At 50.3% G+C, this 23,550-nt stretch overlaps 1 protein-coding gene across 2 annotated transcripts in view; it reads left to right on the plus strand.

Moving 5' to 3' along the window:
• NOC3L (NOC3 like DNA replication regulator) overlaps window positions 1-13,244 on the plus strand; it is a 426,444-nt gene extending 413,200 nt beyond the window's left edge. For both annotated transcript variants that reach the window (XM_085605900.1, XM_085605907.1), the window contains exon 21: window positions 12,865-13,244. In XM_085605900.1, the coding sequence (XP_085462026.1) occupies window positions 12,865-12,996 (132 nt within the window). In that variant the 3' untranslated portion in view covers window positions 12,997-13,244. The remainder of the gene's footprint in view (window positions 1-12,864) is intronic.
• The last annotated feature ends 10,306 nt before the right edge of the window (window positions 13,245-23,550 follow it).

The following is a 23,550-nucleotide window of genomic DNA, read 5'->3' on the forward strand; positions in this document are numbered from 1 at the left end:
TACACTTAAAGTAACCTCCCTGTCAGAGAAAGTTTAACAACCCACACATTGTGCTTCTAAAAATTAGAAGCTTAGCTAACAACACTTTTAAACAAGCATCATACTCATAACAACAAACCAAACGAGCCGTTAAGCACTCAACCAAGGCTAAATTGACATGTACTTATCGTCTTTTAAATGCTGCTCCTGATCAGATGAGTGTTCTATGCAGGAGACATTTATTGACTTTATAATTCCAGTTCTGGATTGTTATGATTAAGTTATTTAAAGGGGCTGTCCAGGAGTGGCAATAAAAGGTTATGCATAATGATAGTCTCCGGTCTTGTAATGAAATCTCCATTTCGATTTTCAGGACAGGGAACATACTTATACAAGATACATACCATCATCTCACCGTCTTTGACTGACACTTCCCGTCACTCCTTGGTTCATTTACACAACATGGCCAGGTGACCCAAACTCCCCCCTCCCTCCCCCACTCCCGACCGTCAACCCAGAACTTACTCGCCTCCATGACTCCACTGACTCGCTATGCACCTTTACTGCACCCCATGACATACTAAGCAACCTTGCTGTCCCCCTTGGCACACTCCGTCACTAAGTAATCACTAGAATGACTTCCAATACACCCACCCTAACAAACTACCACACAAAACCTGCTGACACACACTCCGGGCCCGTTAGCGCCAGCCTCAACTCAAAACTGTCCACCACTCAGCCCTCTACGGACTCGACCCTTTCTCCCAATGTACACCCTACTCCGCCCACACAAACTGTCCACCTTTCCAACCTCAATTACACTGGCCTCCCCTATAGTGAAGCTGGCTCGCCTTCTATAAACACAAGACCCGCCGCATATCCACCCACTTTCAGGGCAGGAAGCCTTGCTGATATGCTTACCCATCTCCTGAACTAAATAGAACCAAAACGTGATTCTCTAGCATAATTGCACGTAAAAAAGGACCTCTCGATCCAGGCCAAGTTAACCCGCTATCACACTCCAGGTACCGAAAAGTTGTTTCCCCATATAGGTTCTCAAACTGTAAGCCAACACACCTTTGGTCCTCTATTCCCTTCGTTCATCCCACAGATCCTACTGATTTCTCAACCCCATATCTGCTCTGGAAGCAGGTGCACTCAGCAAATCTTATATCACACTGACCCCAAAAGTAGTCGACAAGCCTCCATCCACAATCCCAGTAATCATGGGCACAAATAGAATCCCGCGAATGATTACCTCGCCTAGACCGCCTGCTCAGTACACCGTCAATCAAACACTACATTCCACTAGCAATAGTCCTGCCTCCCAACACTTATGCTACTCAACTGTAGATCAGTAGTTAAACACGCTACAGAAATCACCAAAATTATATTTGCTGAAGGAATAGATATTGCATTCCTCACCTAAACCTGTCTTGAAGAACACTTGACCCCTATATTAGACCTGATCATACTTCCTGGCCGCACCCTCATTAGACAGGACAGACCAGGGAGAATAGGCAGGGCCGGGGTGGCTACCGGGCGTTTTGGTGTGCTGCCAAGCTGGGGGCTGATTTAGTTGATGGGGACCTGCGTGTGCTTAAAACCATTTGTTTTGCTTTGTTTATTTAGAAGCACACGCAGGTCCCCATCAACTAAATCAGCCCCCAGCTTGGCAGCACACCAAAACCCCAGTCCGGCCCTAAGAATAGGTGGCAGGCTAGCTATCATCCACAAAGAAGAGACACAGCTTTTCATCCTAAAGTCCTCAAACTACTCGAGTTCAAATACCTGGGAGCTGAACTTGCAGCCAAAAGCACCTCTCCTATCAAACTCCACACCATCTACTACCCACCCGGTGATTGCACCCTCTTCTCAGAACAAGCATTTGCAATGCAATAGGTCACGCATTTACACAAGTTCAAGCTATTGGTGTTGTAAATGACAATGCCTTTTATTTATGTTTTAAAAAAAATCAAAAATAAAAGGCATTGTTATTTGCAATGTCAATAGCTCAAACTCGTGTAAATGCGAGACCTATTGCATTGCAAATGCTTGTTCAATATTATATACAAGCCATAGTTGCTGCTTATTTATCTTATGCAACTAACAACCATTGACAAAGCCAATAGTCCTGACTTGTTGTAGGTATGATGTTACTTGGTGAATCATGTATCTGGATTCAATGACAGAAACCGTAAAATACAAGTCAGGGGTACACTATGCTAAGCACAGATTTTTAGCTTGTGTTTTAAGCCACGCCCTTGATTACATTGGCCACGCCCCTTTGCGAGATCCCGCGTGCGCGCTTGGAAGAGCAGTCTTCTCTTTTTCGAAGCACATGCTTGTGGCGCACCCCTGCGCGCTCCCGCAAGGTGTATGCTGCCACAAGCACGAGTATGTGCTTAGAAAAAGGCAGAACGACAGCTAAAGGTCTCCTATGCAGTGCATGCGCGCTGCGTAGGCGAGACCTAAAAACTAACTGACCTAGTAACATGGTTCTCCCTAACTAACTCGAAGGACATGTTCCTGGGCAACTTCAACATTCACTGGAACGACTCTGAATACACCACAGACCTTAATCTAGCAAACCTTCTTGAAATAAATGACCTGAAACAACTCTTCAACAAACCAACCTATAATAAAGGCTACACTCTATATGTGATAATAACCAAAAATGAGCTTGTCTCCCTTCGATCCATCACACCCATCGAGTGGTCCGACCACCATCTCATAATGTTTAATCTCAAGACCCACCTCATATCCCACCCAGCCCCATCCAACAAACCTACGCACTGGGTTAGGAACATCAAACAAATCCCAATAAAGTTATTGGAATCCAGGATCAGTGCCCAACTACAGTATCAACCTCCCCGCGCATCGTTGATGACCTCCCCACCCACTAGAATACACCGATGACTGATGTTCTTGACCAAGTGACACCGCTCAAACTAAAACAATCTAGAAAAATCCAATAAAAACCCTGGTTTAACTCCGATCTTAACAACAAGAGGAGAAAACTAAGACTGTCAGAAAGGATATGGAAACATAACCCCTCTAGGAAGCACCTCTCACTTCTAAGAGCTGCATGGCCCTCCTATAAGAAACTTCTCTTTAGAGAGAAAGCCACTTTTTTTTTGCAACCAACTTAACCGCGCTAAAAACAGACCCATGGAGCTTTTCAACATAATTAAATAACAAACTACCTTTACTTCCCCTCACGAAACGACAGCCACCAATTAACGCTGTGAAGAAATTGCTATCTTCACTGATAAAGTTGCAACAATTGAGTGATCCATCATCCAAGTCACAAATCTGACATCCCTACCAACTTTCTTAACTAATGTCCTAATGGCCCCAAGAAAAACTAATGTCAATTATAATCTCCTTCAACTGAAAACCATGCTAATTGATCTGACTTCAAACCTATGACAGAAAATGAAGTCTTCAATATAATTGCGAACTTGAATCCCACACCCCACACTACTGATTCCCTCCCATCCACAACAGTACAGAACCTCAACCATATCATCTCCTCGTTCTGGACTAAAATCATCAATGCATCTCTCTCAGGCTGTGTACCTGACTCTCTCCAACTAGGCCAAATCACACCCATACTCAAAAAACCAGAGGCAGACCCCAATGACCTCAATATCCTCAGACCTATCACCAACCTCCCATTCCTAGCCAAAATAATGGAGAAGTGCTTCCTACTACAACTCAACCAATATATAGATGAATTCATCTTCAATGACACCTTCCAATCAAGATTCAGGAAAGACTGTAGCACAGTAACTGCTATGTTCACTATCCTTAGATGAATGTGACACCTGCCTCCTAATCCTACTTTACTTATCTGCTGCTTTTGATAAAGTAAATCACCCAGTATTACTCTAGACACTCGAGAACCGCACTGGTATTAATGAAAAGTTCTGAGATGGTTCACATCTTACCTGCAACAAAGCTTGCTACAAATAAAAATCAACAACTGTCTCTCAAAACCTGCACTAGTTCCACATGATGTACCCCATGGCTCAATTCTCTCCCCATCCCTTTTCAATCTCTTCATGGAACCCCTCACTGTTTTTCTGAGCCAAGCAGGGGTCAAATAGCAACTATATGCCGATGACACCCAACTCAAATTAAATCGCTCAGTGACACCCTCCCTCTGAATGCCACTAATCAAGATACAAACTTGGCTTAACACCAACCACTTAAAGTTGAACCCCAAACTGAACTTCTACCTTTCTCCCCAAAAAACAATCCTCTACCAATCCAAGAATGGCTGAAGAATGTGGATGCTTGATGTTGTTCTCTCATACTATCTAACTCCATAAAGTCCTTGGGCATCACCCTGCAGGCCAAGCTCTTACAGATCCTTCAACATGCACTTTACCTTTCCCAGAGGGGGTTGGGTGATGGGCCCCATCAAGTGGTATTTCACTATGTTGTCAGCATTCCTCTGCCTATCAGCTCAGCTATCCCTTTTCAAGGCCCTCATTGTCTTTCATTTTCTGAAAGGGTGGACTAATATGTATCTGCCAACCCATTTTGATGTGCCCCAGTGGGACCTTAATGTAGTTTTGACTTTTCTTATAGAGACTCTGTAGAATGTTGACTCTTAAAACTGCATTCTTGATTGCTCTTTCTTCAGCCAGGGGGGCGAGTGAGTTACAAGCGCTTAGTTACCGTCACCCTTTTACCCCGACAAATTGGTGTTGCGAACCAGGGCTACTTTCCTGCCCAAAGTGGAAACACCTTTCCACCTGGGCAGTCCATCACCTTTCCAACTTGTTACCTCTACTTCATCCCACTAAGAAGGTGAGGTTGCATGTGATGGCTCTCGGGCATGTGGTCAACTTTTACCTGACCCACACCAAGTACATATGACTGGATAACCAGCTCCTCGTTGAATACTGTAAGGCTAAAAAAGGTAAAGCTTTGCTGAAAAATACCCTTTCGTATTGGATTATTTTCAGCATCAAGATCAAAGCCCATTCCACCAGTGCCAGATCTCCACCTCTGCTCTCGCCAGAGGCATTCCAGTTGCAGAGATCTGCAAGCCAGCGAGGTGAGTGTCCCTATCCATCTTTGCCAAACATTATGTCCTGGATCCTGAGGTACTTAGGGAATGCCACTTTGCCATATCTGTTCTGCTGGATTTCCTTGTCTAGCCATCCATCAACCATCCTTCAAGGGCAGGTTATTGCTTTATAATATGTTCTACCGGCGAAGAATCTGCAGGTAGAAATATCCACCTGAAGAAAAAGTTACTTATCTGCGCTAACAATCTATCTGATGGATACTTTGTCTACCTGTAGATTCCTCACTGACCCGCCCATCTCTCCGTTTGACGGATGTATTATGGGGAGAGGTAATAAGATCACAGTTTTTGTTTTGGTACTGCACTACTCTGTCAATGTCAGTCCATCTGCCTGCCTCAAAGGGTTGAAAAAATGGATGGAAACTGATGTTGTGCAGGAGTGGGAGTTATATGGCTTCGGTGATGTCACCTGATGCCACTTTTGAGGTCGTTATGAAGCCAGCACTCCCCTACCGTTGACGTGAGGACCTTGACGTTTTGTGGATCCAGTCTGATGCTTGAAAGACTTTCTACAGCTGAAGACTCTGCCGGTAGATAGAGTATCCACGAGGAAGATAATTGCCACAGGTAACTTTCTTTTTCTTACGGTCACAGTTGTGTAGGCACTATACCAAAAGTACAGGGCTTTGTTCTTGGAGAGTTTGAAGCCGGAAGGCAGCGTAGGATAGATAGTTGGCCGGAGATAGATGGATAGATTTATCTGAAAGAAACACGTTAGTTAGATTCCTCACCTTAGAATATCCCCAGGCGTCAGGCTGGATCCGGAAAGATTTTTCGTTAGCTATACCCCTTGCGCGTCGCTAGGCGTCGTCTGCGGCTCTGCGTCCGTCGTCGTGCGCTGGAATGACGTCATCGGAGTATTTAGACGCCGCCCTCGCGCGCTGTCGTCAGTTCTTTTTTTTTCCGCGCCAGACAGCGCCGATCCGGGAAGAGCTTACCACTTAGTCACTTTTTGACTAAACTTTTTTGACTCTTTTTGGTCTTCTGTCGACTCGACACTGGTGCCAGTAGGATGCCTGGTTTTAAGGCCTGTGACTCCTGTCATCGACTGATGTCGGTGACGGACCACCATCGCCGGTGCCTTTACTGCCTGGGGCCCGACCACGATGCGGAGTCGTGCCTCGACTGTCAGGCCTTGACCTCGAAGGCTAGGCGGGAGCGGTCCCGTAAGCTTCTCGAGCTTCGGCACTCGGCTCCGCGCCATTCACGGTCCCGGAGGAGGTCCAAGGACCGGTCGTGGAGCCGCAGTCACCATCATCGCTCGTCGGGCTCGAAGTCTTCGGGTAAGTCGAAGCGCTCGAAGAAGTCCAAGATGCGACACCGCTCTAAGGACTCCCCTCGCCGGTCGTGCGACTCGGCCGAGGGTCAGGGTGGTCCCACCCCAGCGGTTCCGTCGGAGCCGCGTCCGTCTCTGTACCCGCCGGTCCCTGGCACTGACGCGACTCCGGCGGAGATTTGTGCCTTCCTCTCGGCCATGAGGGGCCTGGCTCCGCCGTCGACGCCTGCCGGCGCGCCTTCGGACCCCGCGGGCTTGACTGGGCGACCTCGCGAGCCGTCGGCTCCGGCACCGTCGACGACTTCGGTCTCGACGCCGCAGGTCCCCGAGGGATCCAGGCCTGGATCTCTGCCGGCGCCGGTCGACCTCACGACGCCTCCTCCGCCGGCGCCGACACCGGTTCCATCCCCGGCGGCGTCCCCGGACGACGCCGTTCCCCGGTTTAGCCCCGGTCTGGGCCCGGCGCCAGTGCGGCGCCACTCGACGCCGCATCTGACGCCGATGAATGAGCATTTCATCTACCGCCCGGCTCCGGTTATTCCTCCTGTTTATCAGGAATCGGATGACGGGGCGACTGGGAGGGGTCTGAGGACCTTATGGCCAGTCAGGCCGACCTTTCACAGGACTGGGCAGACGAACTGGGGGATGCCAGTGGTCTGGACACCTCCCCCGACGCTGGTTTTATCTCTCCTCAGACTGTGGCCTCGGAGGAAGGTGCAGCTTTTTCAGTGGTGCTGCGCAAGGCGGCCAATGCCCTTGGGCTGGAGGTGCCTGCTGTGGCCGTGAGGACTAACGTCCTCACAGAAGTGCTTCAACCGTCAGCAAGCTCCACAGAGCCTCTGCTGCAGTTCAATGAGGCACTCGCCCTCCACAGTACCTCCTGTGGATCGGAACGTGGCCCGGCGCCACCGCCCTGCTCCGGGCGACCCCAGTTTTCTGTCCCGACACCCCACTGCCGAGAGTCTGGTTATCCAGGCCTCGACTTCCCAATCCTCCGGATCGGGAATCCAAGAGGCTGGAACCGTTCGGAAAGAAGCTGTTCTCTTCCCTGAGTTTGGGTCTGCGGTCCTTAAATACCGCTTGCCTCTTGGACCGTTATTCCCACTCTCTGTGGGATGCGGTGGAGGACGTGCTGCCCCTGTGTCCGGAGGAGGCCCGGTCACGGCTCACCCAGGCGCTTGCTGATGGGCGAGATGCAGCACGGCATGCCATACGGTGTGGACTAGACACCACGGACTCGCTGGGGCGGGCAATTTCGACCACGGTGGCGCTTCGTCACCACGCCTGGCTACGGTCCATGTCTTTCTCTGGGGATGTCCAGAGTACCCTCATGGATACGCCCTTTGATGGCACTCGCCTTTTTGGCGGGAAGGCGGATAGTGCGCTGGCTCGTTTCAAGGACTCCCGGGCTACGGCCAAGTCCTTGGGTCTCTCGGCCCGCGGCCGCAAACTTCCGCCTTTCATCCTTTTCGTGGCCAAGGAAGGGGCGCCTCCTCACATCCTCCTAGCCACCGGCCACAGAACCAACCTGCACGCGGACGTGGATTCCGCCGAGGCGGTACTGGAGGACAACGTGCCGGTCAGTCCACATCCACCCCGGCAGCATCCGCCTCAAAGCCCTTCTAGTCCGAGCTTTCAGGCCTATTCCACGCCAGTGGGCCGCAGAGTTCGCCATCACCTGCTCCACTGGCGTTCCATCACGTCGGACAGGTGGGTGCTGCAAATCGTCCGAAAGGGCTACTCCCTCCTCTTCGAGACGACCCCTCCAGCCATGCCACCACAGTACCACCGCATGTCGGGGGATCACTTGAATCTTCTCAGGGAGGAAGTTACGGCCCTCTTGGCCAAAGAGGCCGTCGAGCGCGTTCCTGGTCCAGAAGTAGGTCGTGGTTGCTATTCTCACTACTTTCTGGTTCCCAAGAAGGGCAAAGGGGGCCTACGCCCTGTCTTGGACCTCAGGAGCGACAACGCCTTCCTCCGGAAGGAGCGGTTCAAGATGCTCACCTCAGCTCAGGTTCTGGCTGCCCTAGACCCAGGAGACTGGATGGTAGCGTTGGACTTGCAGGACGCTTATTTTCACATCCCCGTCCTGCCGGCACACAGGCGTTACCTGCGGTTCACGGTGGGTCAGGAGCATTTTCAATTCACCGTGCTCTCCTTCGGCCTCACCAGTGCCCCTCGGGTGTTCACGAAAGTGATGGCGGTGGTCGCAGCTCATCTGTGCAGATCAGGGGTTCCAGTCTTCCCCTATCTCGACGACTGGCTGTTGAAGGGGGGCTCGCCCCAGGCAGTCGTCTCCCACCTCCAGACTATGGCCGACCTCCTGCATTTGCTGGGGTTCTCCATCAATGTGCCGAAGTCACACCTGAGACCCTCCCAGAAGCTCCTCTTCATCGGAGCGGTTCTAGATTCGGCGCAGTTCTGGGCCTATCCTCCGGAGCAGCGGGTCTGGGATATTCAGGCTCTGATTCCCATCTTTCGGCCTCTATCCTGTGTTTCGGTCAGGTTGGTGCTGCGGCTTCTGGGGCTGATGGCCTCCTGCATCCTGTTGGTGCATTATGCCAGGTGGCGAATGCGGGCTCTGCAGTGGGACCTGAAGTTTCAGTGGGCCCAGCATCGTGGCAATCTGTCCGACCATGTCTTGATCTCGGAGGGCACTGCGAAGCAGTTGCAGTGGTGGCTCACGAACCGCGATTGGGTCAGCGGCAGATCCCTCTCCCTACCCCAACCGGAGCACGTATTAGTGATGGATGCGTCCCTCCTGGGATGGGGGGGCCATATGGGGGAGGCGGAGGAGATCAGAGGACTCTGGTCTCCGGCGGAGACTCGGCTCCATATCAACCTTGTGGAGCTGAGAGCGATCCGACTTGCACTGAAGGCATTCCTTCCCGTTGTCCGGAGAACTGTGGTGCAGGTGTTCACGGACAACACCACCGCCATGTGGTATGGCAACAAACAGGGCGGGGTGGGGTCGTGGACCCTTTGTCAGGAGGCTCTGCGCCTCTGGACATGGCTGGAACACCAGGGCATCACCCTGGTGGTTCAACATCTGGCGGGCTCTCTGAACGCCAGAGCAGACAAACTCAGCCGCCGGTGCATGATGGATCACGAATGGCGTCTAAACTCGGACGTCGCAAATACAACAAAGAGGGACCCTGAAGCAATAAATAAGGGGGGAATGAGGTCAGGGAATAATCAATACAAAAAACAAAAAAACAGAAACCCATTTCCCCCACTAGCACAATAAATGTAGGCAATACGTCCATATGTTAAACTGTGTCCACAGACCTAGCAAAAAATAATTTTTTATATTATTTTTTCACATTTTAATTTATTTTTATAAAAATGATGGTGTACATATTGCTGTAACTGTTGTAGCAAAATTGCTGCTGATATTCAATTAGTACATATACATCAGGTACATTATAAAATGGACTTTAACACAATAGAAGAATGACAGCAATCATATTCGTGAACCCAACTGTGAGAAACAGCCAAGCAATGTTTAAAGTTGATTCGGACCTATCAAAACAACAGCAAAAAATACACAATTATTGAGAAAATATAACATAACCAAGACAGTGAAGCGCCGACGCGCGTTTCGGAGATCCCAAGCTTGTTAGTGAGCTCCTTCTTCAGGGCGCAAGTGCCTTTAACAGTCTCAGTAAGTTAAACCAAGTTATTTCTTTCAGAACTGAGTAATAGCAATTTACATGTCGGGTAAGTAGCACAAAGTACGTTGAAGGTCTGTGGAACACAAAACCAAAGTAGTTTAAATTACATAACACTACAGGCACGGATGCAATCCCACACATAGATAACCAATGTGAGAATAATAATCCATCACCAGAAAACCTTGTGCTATAGAAGACAATGGAAGTGACGTAGTAAAGAAAACCCTCATTATAAATACTAAAGAGAAAAGAAACCCAAGTGTAGAAATTTGAATTTTCTAGACATATAGAACATATATATGAAGAAAGAGAGACGAAGTAAAAAAGCATGTGATAAACCAAGGAAATATGAAGTGTGTGATAGTCCGGAACAAAAAAATGGAAAGAAGAACGATAAAGCAACGAAGGAAAAAACAACACTTGTCGTACTTAAGAAACGGGGAGTCTTACTCAGCCGCCGGTGCATGATGGATCACGAATGGCGTCTAAACTCGGACGTGGCGCAAGGCCTCTTTCGGCAGTGGGGAGAGCCTTGGTTAGATCTATTCGCCACCGAAGAGAACGCGCAATGTTCGCAGTTCTGCACGTTGGAGTTTCCAAGGCGGCACTCGCTCGGGGACGCCTTTCGTCACGAGTGGAGTTGCGGTCTGTTGTACGCCTTTCCGCCTATACCACTTCTGCCCAGAGTGCTGAAGAAGATCAAGCGCGACCGGGCCCAAGTCATCTTGGTGGCTCCGGATTGGGAACGAAGGTACTGGTATCCCGAGCTACTCAGTATGTCAATCGATCCTCCGACACGCCTGCCTCTTCGGGAGGACCTTCTGTCGCAGCAGGGGACGGTTCTCCACCCGAACCTGTCCAGTCTCCACCTCCATGCGTGGAGATTGAGCGGCAACAGTTGATGCCATTTGACTTGCCTCCTGAAGTCTGTGACGTTATTCTGGCAGCCAGGCGTCCCTCCACTAAAACGGTATACGCCTGCAGGTGGAACAAATTTGTGGCATGGTGCACAGCAAAGGCTGTGGATCCCCTTTCCGCCCCTTTTTCTGAGGTTCTCCTCTTTCTTCTCTCTCTAGCCCAGCAGGGCTCTGCTCTGGGCACCTTGAAAGGTTATCTATCAGCTATCTCTGCTTTCTTACGACTTCCTGATCAGCCTTCTCTTTTCAAATCCCCTGTTGTTTCTCGTTTCCTTAAGGGCATTACTCAGATGTTTCCTCCTGTCCCCTTCGTAATGCCTCAGTGGGATTTGAATTTAGTTTTGACCTTTCTGATGTGCGCTCCCTTTGAGCCTCTTCACAATTGTCCCATTCGTCTTCTGACTCTTAAGACTGCTTTCCTGGTAGCTATCACCTCGGCTAGACGGGTGAGTGAGCTCCAGGCGATATCGTCTAAGCCTCCTTTTCTTTCTGTTCATCCGGACAAGGTTGTCCTCCGGACTCGTCCTTCCTTTCTTCCAAAAGTGGTAACTCCCTTTCACATCGGGCAATCTGTCACCTTGCCCACCTTCTTTCCGCCTCCGCATCCTTCGAAAGAGGAAGAGAGGCTCCACCGTCTGGACCCAAAACGGGCGCTGTCCTTTTATTTGGACCCGCCAAGCAGTTCCAGGTGGACGACCAGCTTTTTGTTGGATACGTGGGTGCTAAGAAGGGAAGGGCAGTACACAAGCGGACCATCTCCCGGTGGGTCGTATTGTGTATAAAGGCTTGTTACTCCTTCGCTAAAAAGGACCCTCCTGTAGGGCTGAGAGCCCATTCCACCCGGGCCACAGCGGCTACTACTGCCCTGGGACGGGGAGTCCCTTTGCAGGACATCTGTCAGGCAGCAACGTGGGCCTCGCTGCACACGTTTGCCAAGCATTATTGCCTGGACAGCCAAGTCCGGAGAGATGGCTTCTTTGGCCGTTCTGTTCTCCAGGACTTTCTGGTGTGATCTTGTTCGCAGACCCACCACCGGGGTTGGTATCGCTGGGGTGTCTATTCTAAAGTGAGGAATCTAACTAACGTGTTTCTTCCAGATGAACAAGTTACTTACCTTCGGTAACGATGTATCTGTAAGAAACATTAGTTAGTTAGATTCCTCACCGACCCATCCTCCCCGTTTCTGCGAACCGACATCTAGGGTTAAGGCTATCCTTTCTAGGGCCCTAGATTTTTTGGCACCAGTGTCGGTCTCTTGCATGGCTCTGCGTTCCTGGCACGGAAAGCTATGTACAAGAACTGACGTCAGCGCGCGAGGGCGGCGTCTAAGTACTCCGACGTCATTCGGCGGACGCGGAGCCACAGACGACGCCTAGCGACACGCAAGGGGTATTGCTGACGAAAAATCTTTCCGGATCCAGCCTGACGCCTGGGGATATTCTAAGGTGAGGAATCTAACTAACTAATGTTTCTTACAGATACATCGTTACCGAAGGAAAGTAACTTGTTCAACGAGTTCACAAATTGTTTCAATTTGCTTCAGATGATTGGTTACACATGGTTTTCAAATAGAAGTTTTTCTGTAATTTTAACACTTTAACTGTCTTGGTGGAACACAGTCCTACGTCTGGTACTGATGAAATGACCCTGAGTTAGCAAGGAAAGCGTAGTGCTTTCACTGCTCCATATTATTTTGAAATACTGTTGAGTACATTTGTTTTGTCATTTTGATAAAAGCTCCATAATTGTACTGTAAGTTGTTTTTGTAAAACCTTTCTATGGAGTGAAACATTTCTGTTAACTTTGTCTTTCCCAACCCCTTTAGCATTGTCCATAATTGCATTAGGCTTTTGAAATATCTATTATAATGCTTTCAGTTTTAAACACCAGCTGTTCTGTCTTAATACTTTGCAGGCACCATTCATGGAAAGGGATTCATATTTGAGTGAGGATTTAAAGGAGTTTATAGAGTCACATCTGGATAATTCTTCTACTGCGATGCAGCTGGATTATGCTCAGCATTTAAAAGCAGAACTGTGTAAATGACCGGAATTACCCTCCTTTGAAAGTAACGTTTTAAATGAAGAACGTGCCAACAGTGTGCGCATCAAGGAAATGCAGCGCCTTCGCTACTGTATATTTTTATTTGGAGAAAAAGTGATGGACTGTACATAATGATGACCGACAGACAGTTGCAGCTACATTTGTGGACCAAAGGCATGTTACATGCCTGTGCTCCACGAAACATTAATGTAATATTTTTCCATATGATATAAAGGAGTAAGTAAAACAAATATGGTCAAATGATTCATTTCTCATTCAAACGCCTATCTTTTCAACCATGACTGTATCATGTTTAAAGAAGTGACAGCATTGCCATGTTTTACATTTATTATTCAGATATTATGGTGAACACTTCCTAAGCCTCAGACAAGATTCCCTGATCAGTTCGTCACCTGAACCCCAAAAAGTGCAATTAATTATTTTTAGGTCTGTTTATTTTAATATTTAAATTCCTTTGGAATAGAGGTTTGTTATTTTCAGAAGCAACACAGATGGAAGGGATTGATTGGTGAAGGCATAAGCCATCTCGAAAAGATGGATTCCCTACTAAAAACCAACACATCCTGTAAGAACAAACAATTACTTGAAAGTTGAAGCGAAAAAGTAAGTAAATTCACTTTAATGTAGCTGAGTGTAATTTTTCAATAAAATCATGTTTGCAGCATGCATACATCATATGCTGTGCATTATCCTGCCATCTAGTTTTTGGTTCAGAAAACTGCTGCTACTTTTTTCTACTTCAAAAGAGGACTCTTTCAACCATCATTCGAAGATCGAACATGGTTACCCTTTTGAACCACTCTGTAGATCTACCCACCAGGACTTCAGGGGTCATATTATACAATGCGCCTCAAGTGCAACATTTATTGCACAAACCTAACCAAAAGGCAGTGGAGCTCTGTACATGCTCGAGGGCAAGCTTAAAGTAACGAGTAATAGGTGTGGCAGCTGAGTTGGGGACATTTAATGCATTGTGATGTAGCGTTCTTTCCAAAGGTAAGTCTTCCACTCTTTCCAAAATGCTGGCTGTGATGGCTTTGTGAATGGTGCTGCTGATTTTAAAGATATTGCGGGCTGGCAAGGGGAGCCATCGGAGTTCCATCAGGATGGGGTGCGAGGGTGGAGTCTGGGAGGCCATTGTATAGGGCATTACCACCATTGAGATGCCATAGTGCATTAACAGCAGTTCTGAAGTCACTCTCTGGGAAAAAAAACTTTTTGACTTTCTTTAGGAGAAACAGCTGGTGCGAGGCCATGTTTGTTTTTTTTGGCAGTGTGTTCCTTGAGGGAGAGGTTGGTGTCCATGGAAAATCAAAGTGATTTGGGTGAGAATTGGGGTTCAAAGGTCTCAAGATTCATGTCATTGAGCCATTTTGCACCAAGCAGCTCCATATAAAGGTTGAAGATGACAGGAGACAAGTTATGGAACCCGGGGGAGGGGGGAATCTACATGTGACAGGGATCTTTTGCAACCCCTGAATGTGCCCATGTGAGCAAACTGTAATCAGTTGGAAAGTTTGGAGAACTAGTGTAGGACATTGCTCGTGAATCCCGTTTGTGACTCAAGGGTGCATATGAGGGTGCGATGGTCGACTGTGTTGACTGCAGCTGAGCAGTCCTAATATCAGGAGGCAGAGGTCATCTTCATAGTTGGTCATGGTCTACGATGTGTAACTTGGTAGCCTACGTGCTGCAGTATGATCTAAAGTCAGACTCACGACGGGGGCGTGTTCAAGATGGCGGAGTGAATGGACGCGCTTCGTTCGAGCTCCGTCCTCGCCGGCTATAAAGCATATAGTGCCCACACCTCCTCCAAAGAAGCACCGGAGGCTTCCCCCAGCTGCAAGGCGCCAGTGGCGGCACGGAGCGGCATTCCACCGAGGCCCGATCCTCTTCCTGGAGCACGGAGATCGGGGCCCAGGTCCCCCGCGAGTTGCCATCCTGAGTTGCCGTGGGGAGCGGACGGCTCCCAGTCAAGCGAGAGGAGCAGCATGTGAGCTCACATCAGCACCCCAGCTTGAAAACCAGGCCCGCTCCTGTCTGAATTATCTTTAGAGATTCTGTGGTGCCGGTGTGAGGATACAGCGCAGTCTCTGAGGCGGAGTATCGGGATGCAGGCCGGGGCCCGGAAGGCAGAGATCTGCCCAACGAGGGTCCGGAGGAGGGGAGACCCGGTGCACGGCTGGTAATAAACCTGCTCAGCAAGCCTTGGAGATCCTTGTGGTGGCCTGGGACCAGGTCGGGGGGACTTAAGGCCACGGTGGCTCCACATTACACAGTAGGGCACTGCCCAACTAAGGCCTAGATTTAGAGCCTCATCATCCTAGCCCTAACTCCTTTGCTTCGGGACCCGGGGGTATTGGCCCTAATTGCTTTCTCGCTGACTTCCACTTGGAACTGAACAAGACTTTGATGTGGTGCATGGTCAGAGGCCCCTGTGTGTAACTGGGCCCATGGTCTCTGGCCAGATGTATCTCTGGGACTACACGCCGCCTGGGACACTGGATTTAGAGAGAGGTGCGTGCCTCGCTCAGGAGGGCAGCCTTCTTGGGAACTGAGCCATTAGTATGGTGACTTGGGGAGGTCTGGCCTGTTTCGTGATCAGAGGTCTATTCTTCTGCACCACCAGTCCTAGCCTGATCCATGCGACCCGGAGCCGGCCACCGCTGTGATTGCACGTCTGTGGGGCTATAGTTGGTGTTGTCCTTCCTGGTCGTTACCTGATTCGCAGGGTGCCGCCCGAGACGGGGCCATGGAACGGCCAAGGCGAAAAAGGAGTGCTCTGTGCCCGACCTACTTCTGAAGAACACAGGAGATCCACAAGGCCCGAGGCAGACCGGCGTAGGGTAAAGTGATGATGTCGCAGTGAACTGTGAATTCTTGGAGTCTTTATTCGCCTCTCTTCGTGAGAACATACTGACTGTGAAGACAGACCTGCAGTCAGACTTGAGAGAGGTGCGTCGTGATGTCAGAGAGAGGGTAGCCACCCTGGATGAAAGCTTGGTAACTAGGGAGGAGGAATTCGGAACGCTCCAACAAGAAGTTATCCGATTACAGGACCAACAAATCGATCTCTAATCGCATGCAGAGGACCTGGAGAATAGATAGAGGAGGAATAATATTCGTATCAGCGCGGTCCCTACCGGCGCAGAAGGAGCAGACCTAGAGGGGTACGTGCAAGCTTTTTTTATTTTTTTTAAAAACATTTTTCTTGGTATTTTGTATACATCAACATTCACAGTACCAAGAGAAAAATTAAACATGACTTTGCCTTGATAATGCTCATAGTATACAATTGTCGATTTCACTAAGGCTAAAATGTATTAACAGCCGACTAGGACATTACTCACATCTATTTTTAGCGAATACGTAATCTAGTACTTGCCCCACTGTTGTGCTTTTACTACATCATTCAAGTGGGTAGTTTCCAACATCGGTCCTGCATACATGTTTACCACATATGATTATTCAAATACTACTCTAGTCATTGATACAAATCAAATGATTAAAAAGCAAAATAAAGAAAAGGAAAACAAAAAAGATAAAAAGGAAGAACCTGTGCAGAGGAGCGGTGTATACAGTTTTGTACAATACAGCCTAATTGGAGTTAGTGGGGATATCCCTCAGGTGGGTCTGGGGAGGACCCCCCAAAGCCATTCCCCAGTCTCTTAGCAAACAGGCCCTTTACGGGTGACGGCCCTTACACATCCCTCTTACAGATCAGACCTCCATGTTCTCCGGGGGTTTGCGTGGGTTAACTTGTTTGGTTCTTCTGGGTTGGGACCCTTCCACTGCCCCTCCCTCTTCGCCACTGGTGCCCTCCGGCTTCTCCCATGCCACTAGAGTCTCCCTCCACTGCTCAGCCAGTGGATGTTTTCTAGTTCCCTTGGCCTCTTCCCTGAGCACTCTGCCTTCTGCCCCAGCCCACGTGTTGACATCTCTATTCCAGGTTTCAAACTGCAGCCCCCTCGCAGACTTCCAATCCATCGCACTTCTGGCGCTTAGCGAGACCCAATGCGAGGTCTATCAGTCTGTTCCCAACTTTGGGTTTTGGCGGTCTAGGGAAAAGATTCAGCAAACATGTCTGTACCGTGGGGGCCAATACCCTACCTAGGGCATCCCTAATCTTGCCCAACACAGCCTCCCAGAAAGGCCGTAAGCATTGACAATCCCAGGTAATGTGGCCGCAGTCTGCATCTGGGTGCGTGCATCTGCGACATTGCCGGATTCCACCCCACCCCCCCCCCCCCTTCCCCCCCATAGGTCACATTAAGTCTGTATGGCGTCATATAGTACATGTGTATGTAATTAAACTGGATATATTTTAAATGTGTGTTCTGGGAGATCTGTTTGAGGTACTGTAGGATCTTGCGCCACTGCGTCTGTGAGTGCTCTACCCCCGACTTTGGCCCACTTTGCCCGCAGCCCGTCCAGAGGGATTACGGACGCCGTTTGTAGTGTAGCATGCAGCCATTTCACCAGGTGTCCAGCTGTACCTAAGGTGAATATGGCATGCAACACCGGGTGTGTCTATGGTTCTTCCCTCCCTTTATCCCATAATTGTGTAAACGTGCGGGTCAAGACCTCGTACTGTAAAAACTGACCTGATGGGAGTCCGCTGCCATCAACTAGCTCTTCAAATGGAATCAATACTTTGTCTAGGTAGCAATCCCCAACATTGTCGAGCCCTGCTTCGGACCAGCGACCCAATTGTTCTCTTGAAAATATGGATTGGGGGTCGCCATGTGGTAACCCGACAAGTGGCAACACAGGTTGTATTTGGTAGAACACTGCCGTTTACTCTGACATTGCCTCAAGGTCTGAAAGGCCGTGCGTTGTAGTAATGAGTGTGAGAAAGTGCCATCTTTCTTGCATGGTATGCCCCCACTTTTTGCTGAATTGCTGATGTACTTTGACTGAGTGTGCCCTGGGCTCCTGCCAATCAGGTGCCCAGGGTCTGTGTTCCTTCCCTAAAACTGTATTGAAACCACAACCCAATTGGCATCTCTGGCCACATGTCAGCCCCTGGCAAATGGTACCCAGGGCACTGTGACCAGAGAAGGCCCCTAAGGGCTGCAGCACTTATTGTGCCACCCTTAGAGGCCCTGAATCCTGACACACACACGCTGCCTTTGCAGGCTGAGTGTCTTGGTGCATAACAAAACAAAGAGTCGACATGGCACACAGCCCTGTGTGCCATGCCCACAACACACTGCCCTGGCATACCTCTACCACCCCTCTAGCTGGGTGCCCTATGCCAGTGGTGAGGGTACAGGTGCATGAGACCTGTACCCCTACAGTATCTAAGTTCATTCTTAGACATTGTAAGTGCAGTGCCGCCATTAAGAGTATATGGTGCTGGGAAGTTGTCATCACAAACTCCCACTGCACCATGATGGCTACACTGAAGACTGAGAAGTGTGGTATCAAACTTCTCAGCACATTAAATCCACACTGATGGCAGTGTGGGATTTAATGTAAAATGCACGACAGAGGGCAACTTAGAGTTGCCCCCTGAACCTAACCCACGCCCTGACTGAGAGGCTGCCTAGGCTGCCACCCAGCAGACATGTTGCTGGACCCCTGGGTAGAGAGCCATCCGCTTTCGTGGACCTGCAACAATGCACATCATGGGGCGAGGTGCTAGTCCTCCTCCCAGGATGGGCAGGGGAAGCTTCAAAGGCATGCCGCCTTTCTGAGCCTCTCCAGACCACTTGCTGTACTCAGCAACTGGTCCCCACCGGTTCTGACCCCCACTCTGGCGGGAAGACTGGCGGGAAAACCCAAGTGAGGAAAGGGGGTGTGCCAGCCTCTGCCAACCCCACCCCTCAGGTGAGGGAGGCGAGGTGAAGCACAACTCCGGGCTCTCGCCATCTTGAGGATGGGGAGCCCTACCCAATCAGGACTAGTCTCCTGCCCCCCTCCCACTGGAGAGTGGCAAGATAGGGGGTGTACTTGCAACATTGTTACTCCTTCAATTTACTCACCCCAGGAAAGGGCCCCATTGGTCCCTGACCTTTCCCTACCTGTAACGCCCCTAAATTTAGTATTTAGGGGCACCCTGAACCTTCCTTCCACAGATCCTGATTCCGAAACAACCAAGAAGAACGAGAAGAAAGAAGACCTGCCGTGTATCTGCTAACAAGAGGACGACACCAACAGACTTGGCCCCAGCCCTACCGGCCTGTCAACCCTCGAACCTGCTCCTGCTAAACCCCGGCGTCTCCAGTGGTCCGCAACCTGAAAAACCCCGGAGGACCTCACTCCCTTGCTCATCTAAAGACTGGGACTCCCACGAGCAGTGGTTCTGCTCAAACAGCAACAACCCCTGGTGCCAGCCAGGAACCGCGAATCCAGCACACTCTGCACCCGCCGAGCCCAGCCTGTGCCTAAGTGAACAAAGACCATGAGGACGTCCCCCCGGCGACCGTGACCAAGAATCCAGCACCCAAGGACCCTCCTCGACGCTCCTGACGACGCCTGCAGACTCAACTCCAGGGACCCCCCCCCAACCGCGACCAGCAGAGGGTAAGATTTCCCGACGCCAAAAGACACCCCGGCGCCCTGTGGCCCCCTGTGCCCAACTCCTGGGTGCCTACCTAACCCACAGCTTCCCAACTTACCTCTCGAAGTGGTGGTCGCACCTGAAGTATCTCCGTCCCCGAGCTTGCAGCCTTTGTTCATCACACAGCTTTCCCATTGAAATCCATTGAGCGCCCGACGGCTCAAAAGCACCCTGCACCCAGCATCCCGAGTGCCCCTGGAAGTGCAGCATCTGTTCTATTCTACTTAACCACTTGCCCTGTGTAAGTGACCAGGAGCTCAGCTCCCACAGCCACGTGGCCTGCCTGCTAGCAGCCACCAACCAAAGGCCCCCTACATGCCATAGGTTAACATTGGGCCTACTCTCTCTGCACCCGGCTGCCCCTGTGCCACTGAGGGTGTAACTACTGTACCTACCTGAACCTGGGAGACCCCTGAGTCTAACCCCAGAACCTTAACTCTGCCAGTCGAGTACTTGCCTGAAAGCCGATAACCTATATTTTCTCCATAGGGTAACATTGACTGGTTTCACTTGGAAATTCTTCCAAGTGTCGAGTTTTGAAACTTTGAAATATTCACTAAAAATCATCCAATCAACGAAAACAAAATTACTCACCTGTTACTAGGAGAGATCTCCGTGCTGGATCTTGGTGCTCAGCACTGACCCTAAAAAGTAATTACAACTGTGATTTTCAGATAACCTGATTTTCCCCCATAGGATAACATTGCCTGGTTTTCACCAGAAATTCTTCTAAATTTCGATTTTTGCAACTTTGAAATATTCCTTAAAAATCGCCTGTTTTGAGGGGAGGAGCCTAGCGCGCAACCAAGATGGCCACGTAGGCACAGGGCTCCCGAGGGCCTCCACAACCTCCCACGTCTATTCTGAATTGATCCTGATTTTATCGACGGGCTTCCACAGGCGAACCTATGTGGAGGTGATACCTGCTGTCCAAATTCAAATCGGACATCGGGAGCCGGAATAGTATCGACTCCAAGTTGGCGGCCTACTCCAGACCTTGCCCCGGACTCGAGTTGGCATGGTGCCCGGGCAGAAAGTGAACAACAACGGCATGCAGGACTTGGGCCGGTGCGCACCCCCTACTTTCACTTTCGGTTTCGGGTCTCCTCGCTGAACCTGAGGGGCCTTGGATTGTCATTACACATTTACAGTGGACGATTGGGTACCCTGCCTGCTCTTGGCCACTAGCTGGGACTACCCTTTGGGGTCTCCGAGGCGTTCTAGATTGGTTCTCCGGTGCTCGCTCATCGTGTTGGTGGCCGACACCCTTGACGCTCATCAGACAATGGCGGCTAGATTGGACGGAGATAAGCAAAAATCCAAGACGACTAGGCGGGGAGCTCATACCCAAGCTAACAGCATGGACCGCTATACCCAGTCGAGAGGTTCCCCTGGTGGCCCGCATAAGTCGCCGGAAAGATCCAAGGATGGCCCGGGATCGTCAACGGAGTTAACACTGCAGGACGTCATGGGTGCCATCGAAGAGATGAAAGCGGCGGTCGGCCAGCGATTCGATACATTGGCCCATAAATTGGACACAGTTTTGATCGACGTTAACCTAGTCAGAGCGGACTTTTCACAAACGAATGAAAAGGTCAAATCCTTGGGTCTGACGACGTCGAGTCTGGTAACGGACGTGTCTGACCTGCAAACCGAGGTCCGTAATCTGCGGACGTCCACTGCTTTGTCTGCCCGTCGATTGGAGGATTTTGAAAGTAGGGCTCAGCGGAATAATGTGCGCATAATCGGGGTGCCAGAGAAATTGGAGGTTCCTGCTGCTGACCTCTTTGTGGAAGACCTTGTGCTCAACCATCTCGCACCCAAAGGCTTGAGTAAATTCTTTGCGGTTGAGCGGGCCCATAGAGTTCCGGGTGGTAAGCCCAAACCGGGCGCTCCCCCACGGCCCATCATCGCCAGAATTTTTCATTTCAGGGACAGGGACGCTATACTGCAGGCCTCGAGGGTGAGTGGGCCGACGAAGTTCGAGAACACTCATATAAGTTTCTACCCGGACTTCACACAATTGGTCCAAAAGCAGCGACAGGAGTTCATGGGTGTCAAACGGCGACTGAGAGACATGGACCTGAAATATGCAATGCTCTTTCCGGCCAGGTTGCGGGTTGAGTTTGAGGATCGGACGCACTTCTTTGATCGGCTGGAGGAGGTTGGAGATTGGCTTGATACCCTGCCTCAGCAACGACGTCGAGAGGGACAGATCGAGGGGAACGGAGCGGGCGCAGCCGGACAGGAGTAGACTTTTGGTTCCCGGTGACTGACTATTGTGATGGCACTTCCATATTTTGGTTTGGTGTTTCTATTCAGCACCTTATCCTTCAATGCCCGGGGGTTGTGGGGTGCTCAGTGAGGTTCTTTCCTCCTCAGGGGTTTTCTTTTTGTAGCAATAGTTAATGTTAGGGCGACAGGCACACTGCAAGTTGGGGGGGGGGGGCTACATGGGCTCACGCAGGGGTGCAGGGTGGGGGGAGTTGTAACGGGAAGGTTGGTGGGGAGGGGGGGAGTTGGGGAATGTTTGTTTGTTTCACAAGGCAATGTGAGGTTAGCTGCTGAGTTGCTCTGGTTGGGTTCTCCGGGATGTGGGCATTATGCACGGGAGCGGGGTGGGGGGTAAGAGATTGAGAATACTCTTGTGGAATGTGAACGGACTGGGGGATAGGATCAAGCGCGGGGTGGTGTTGCAGTTTTTGAAACGGATCTCGCCCGACATTGTTTTCCTGCAGGAGACACATCTGATTGGGAACTCCTTCCATGCCCTGAATAGGCGGGGCTATCGCCTAGCTGTTCACTCTGGTTTCACTTCTGGCTCTAGGGGAGTGGGTATCTTGGTCAGGGCCTCTCTCCCGTTGGAGGTGGACGAGGTGCTCCACGATGATAGAGGGCGATATGCGGCATTGGTGGGGAGATGGGAGGGTAGAACTGTTTCGCTTGTTGCTGTTTATGTGCCGCCGGGATTGCAGGCGGCTGCATTTGCGGATTTGGGGCGTTTGGTCCTGGGACTCCCTGGGGGGGTTCTGGTGTTGGGGGGTGATTTTAACGCTGTTGTATCCGGTATGGAGGACCTTCACCCCCCCAGGGATCTCCCTAGAGCCCAGGCCTGGTTGGGTGGCTTTCTAGATACTTTAGGACTTATAGATTGCTGGAGACTGATGCACCCGGGACAGGCACAATACACCTTCCACTCGGGGGCCCACGGGAGTCTCTCGAGACTTGATTATATACTTATGCCAGCGTTCCAGGCTGGAATGATCGGAGAGGTGCGTCATTTGGCCCGAGGTATTTCTGACCATTCCCCTCTATTGTTGCAGATGGAGGTTGTTCTTGGGGCGGAGGGAAGAGTAGCGCCAATTAACCCCTGGTATTTACGTAACCCTAATGTTCGCGCTGAACTGGTTAAGTCCATTGATCACTACTTCAAAGATAATGTGGGGTCAGTGTCGTTTGCTATCTCCCTATGGGAAGGTTATAAAACGGTGATCCGGGGGCAAGCCTTGTCTCTTATTTCCCATGCTAGGAGGTGCGGGAGGGAAGAAGTGGTCCGCCTGGAAACTGACATAGCTGAGATGGAGGGGGATCTGGAGCGGGGTGTCACGGACGAGAAATTGCACGTTCTCAACCTTAAACAGTCAGATTATAGAGCGCTGGTCACGGATGCTGCTAAAAGGATGAGTAGAGAGCAACAAGGACGACTGTATGATGTGGGAGATAAGGCCGGGAAGTTGATTGCTTGGTTGGACAGGAAGGAGAGAGCGAGTAGAATGGTGCCGGTTGTGGAGAGAGTGGATGGCGTGTGTGTGACTGACCCGGTGGAAATTGTTGACTGTTTCGCGGATTACTTCCGTGGGGTATACTCTCCGGTCTCTGGGTGCTCGGAGGAGGACTCTCATCTGTTACTTAGAGATATTGCATTGCCGTCCCTCTCGGAGGCCGATAGCATACTGATGGAGGCGAAGTTG

The sequence above is a fragment of the Triturus cristatus genome, chromosome 1_2 (assembly GCF_964204655.1).
Source record: "Triturus cristatus chromosome 1_2, aTriCri1.1, whole genome shotgun sequence".
Taxonomy (NCBI): domain Eukaryota; kingdom Metazoa; phylum Chordata; class Amphibia; order Caudata; family Salamandridae; genus Triturus; species Triturus cristatus.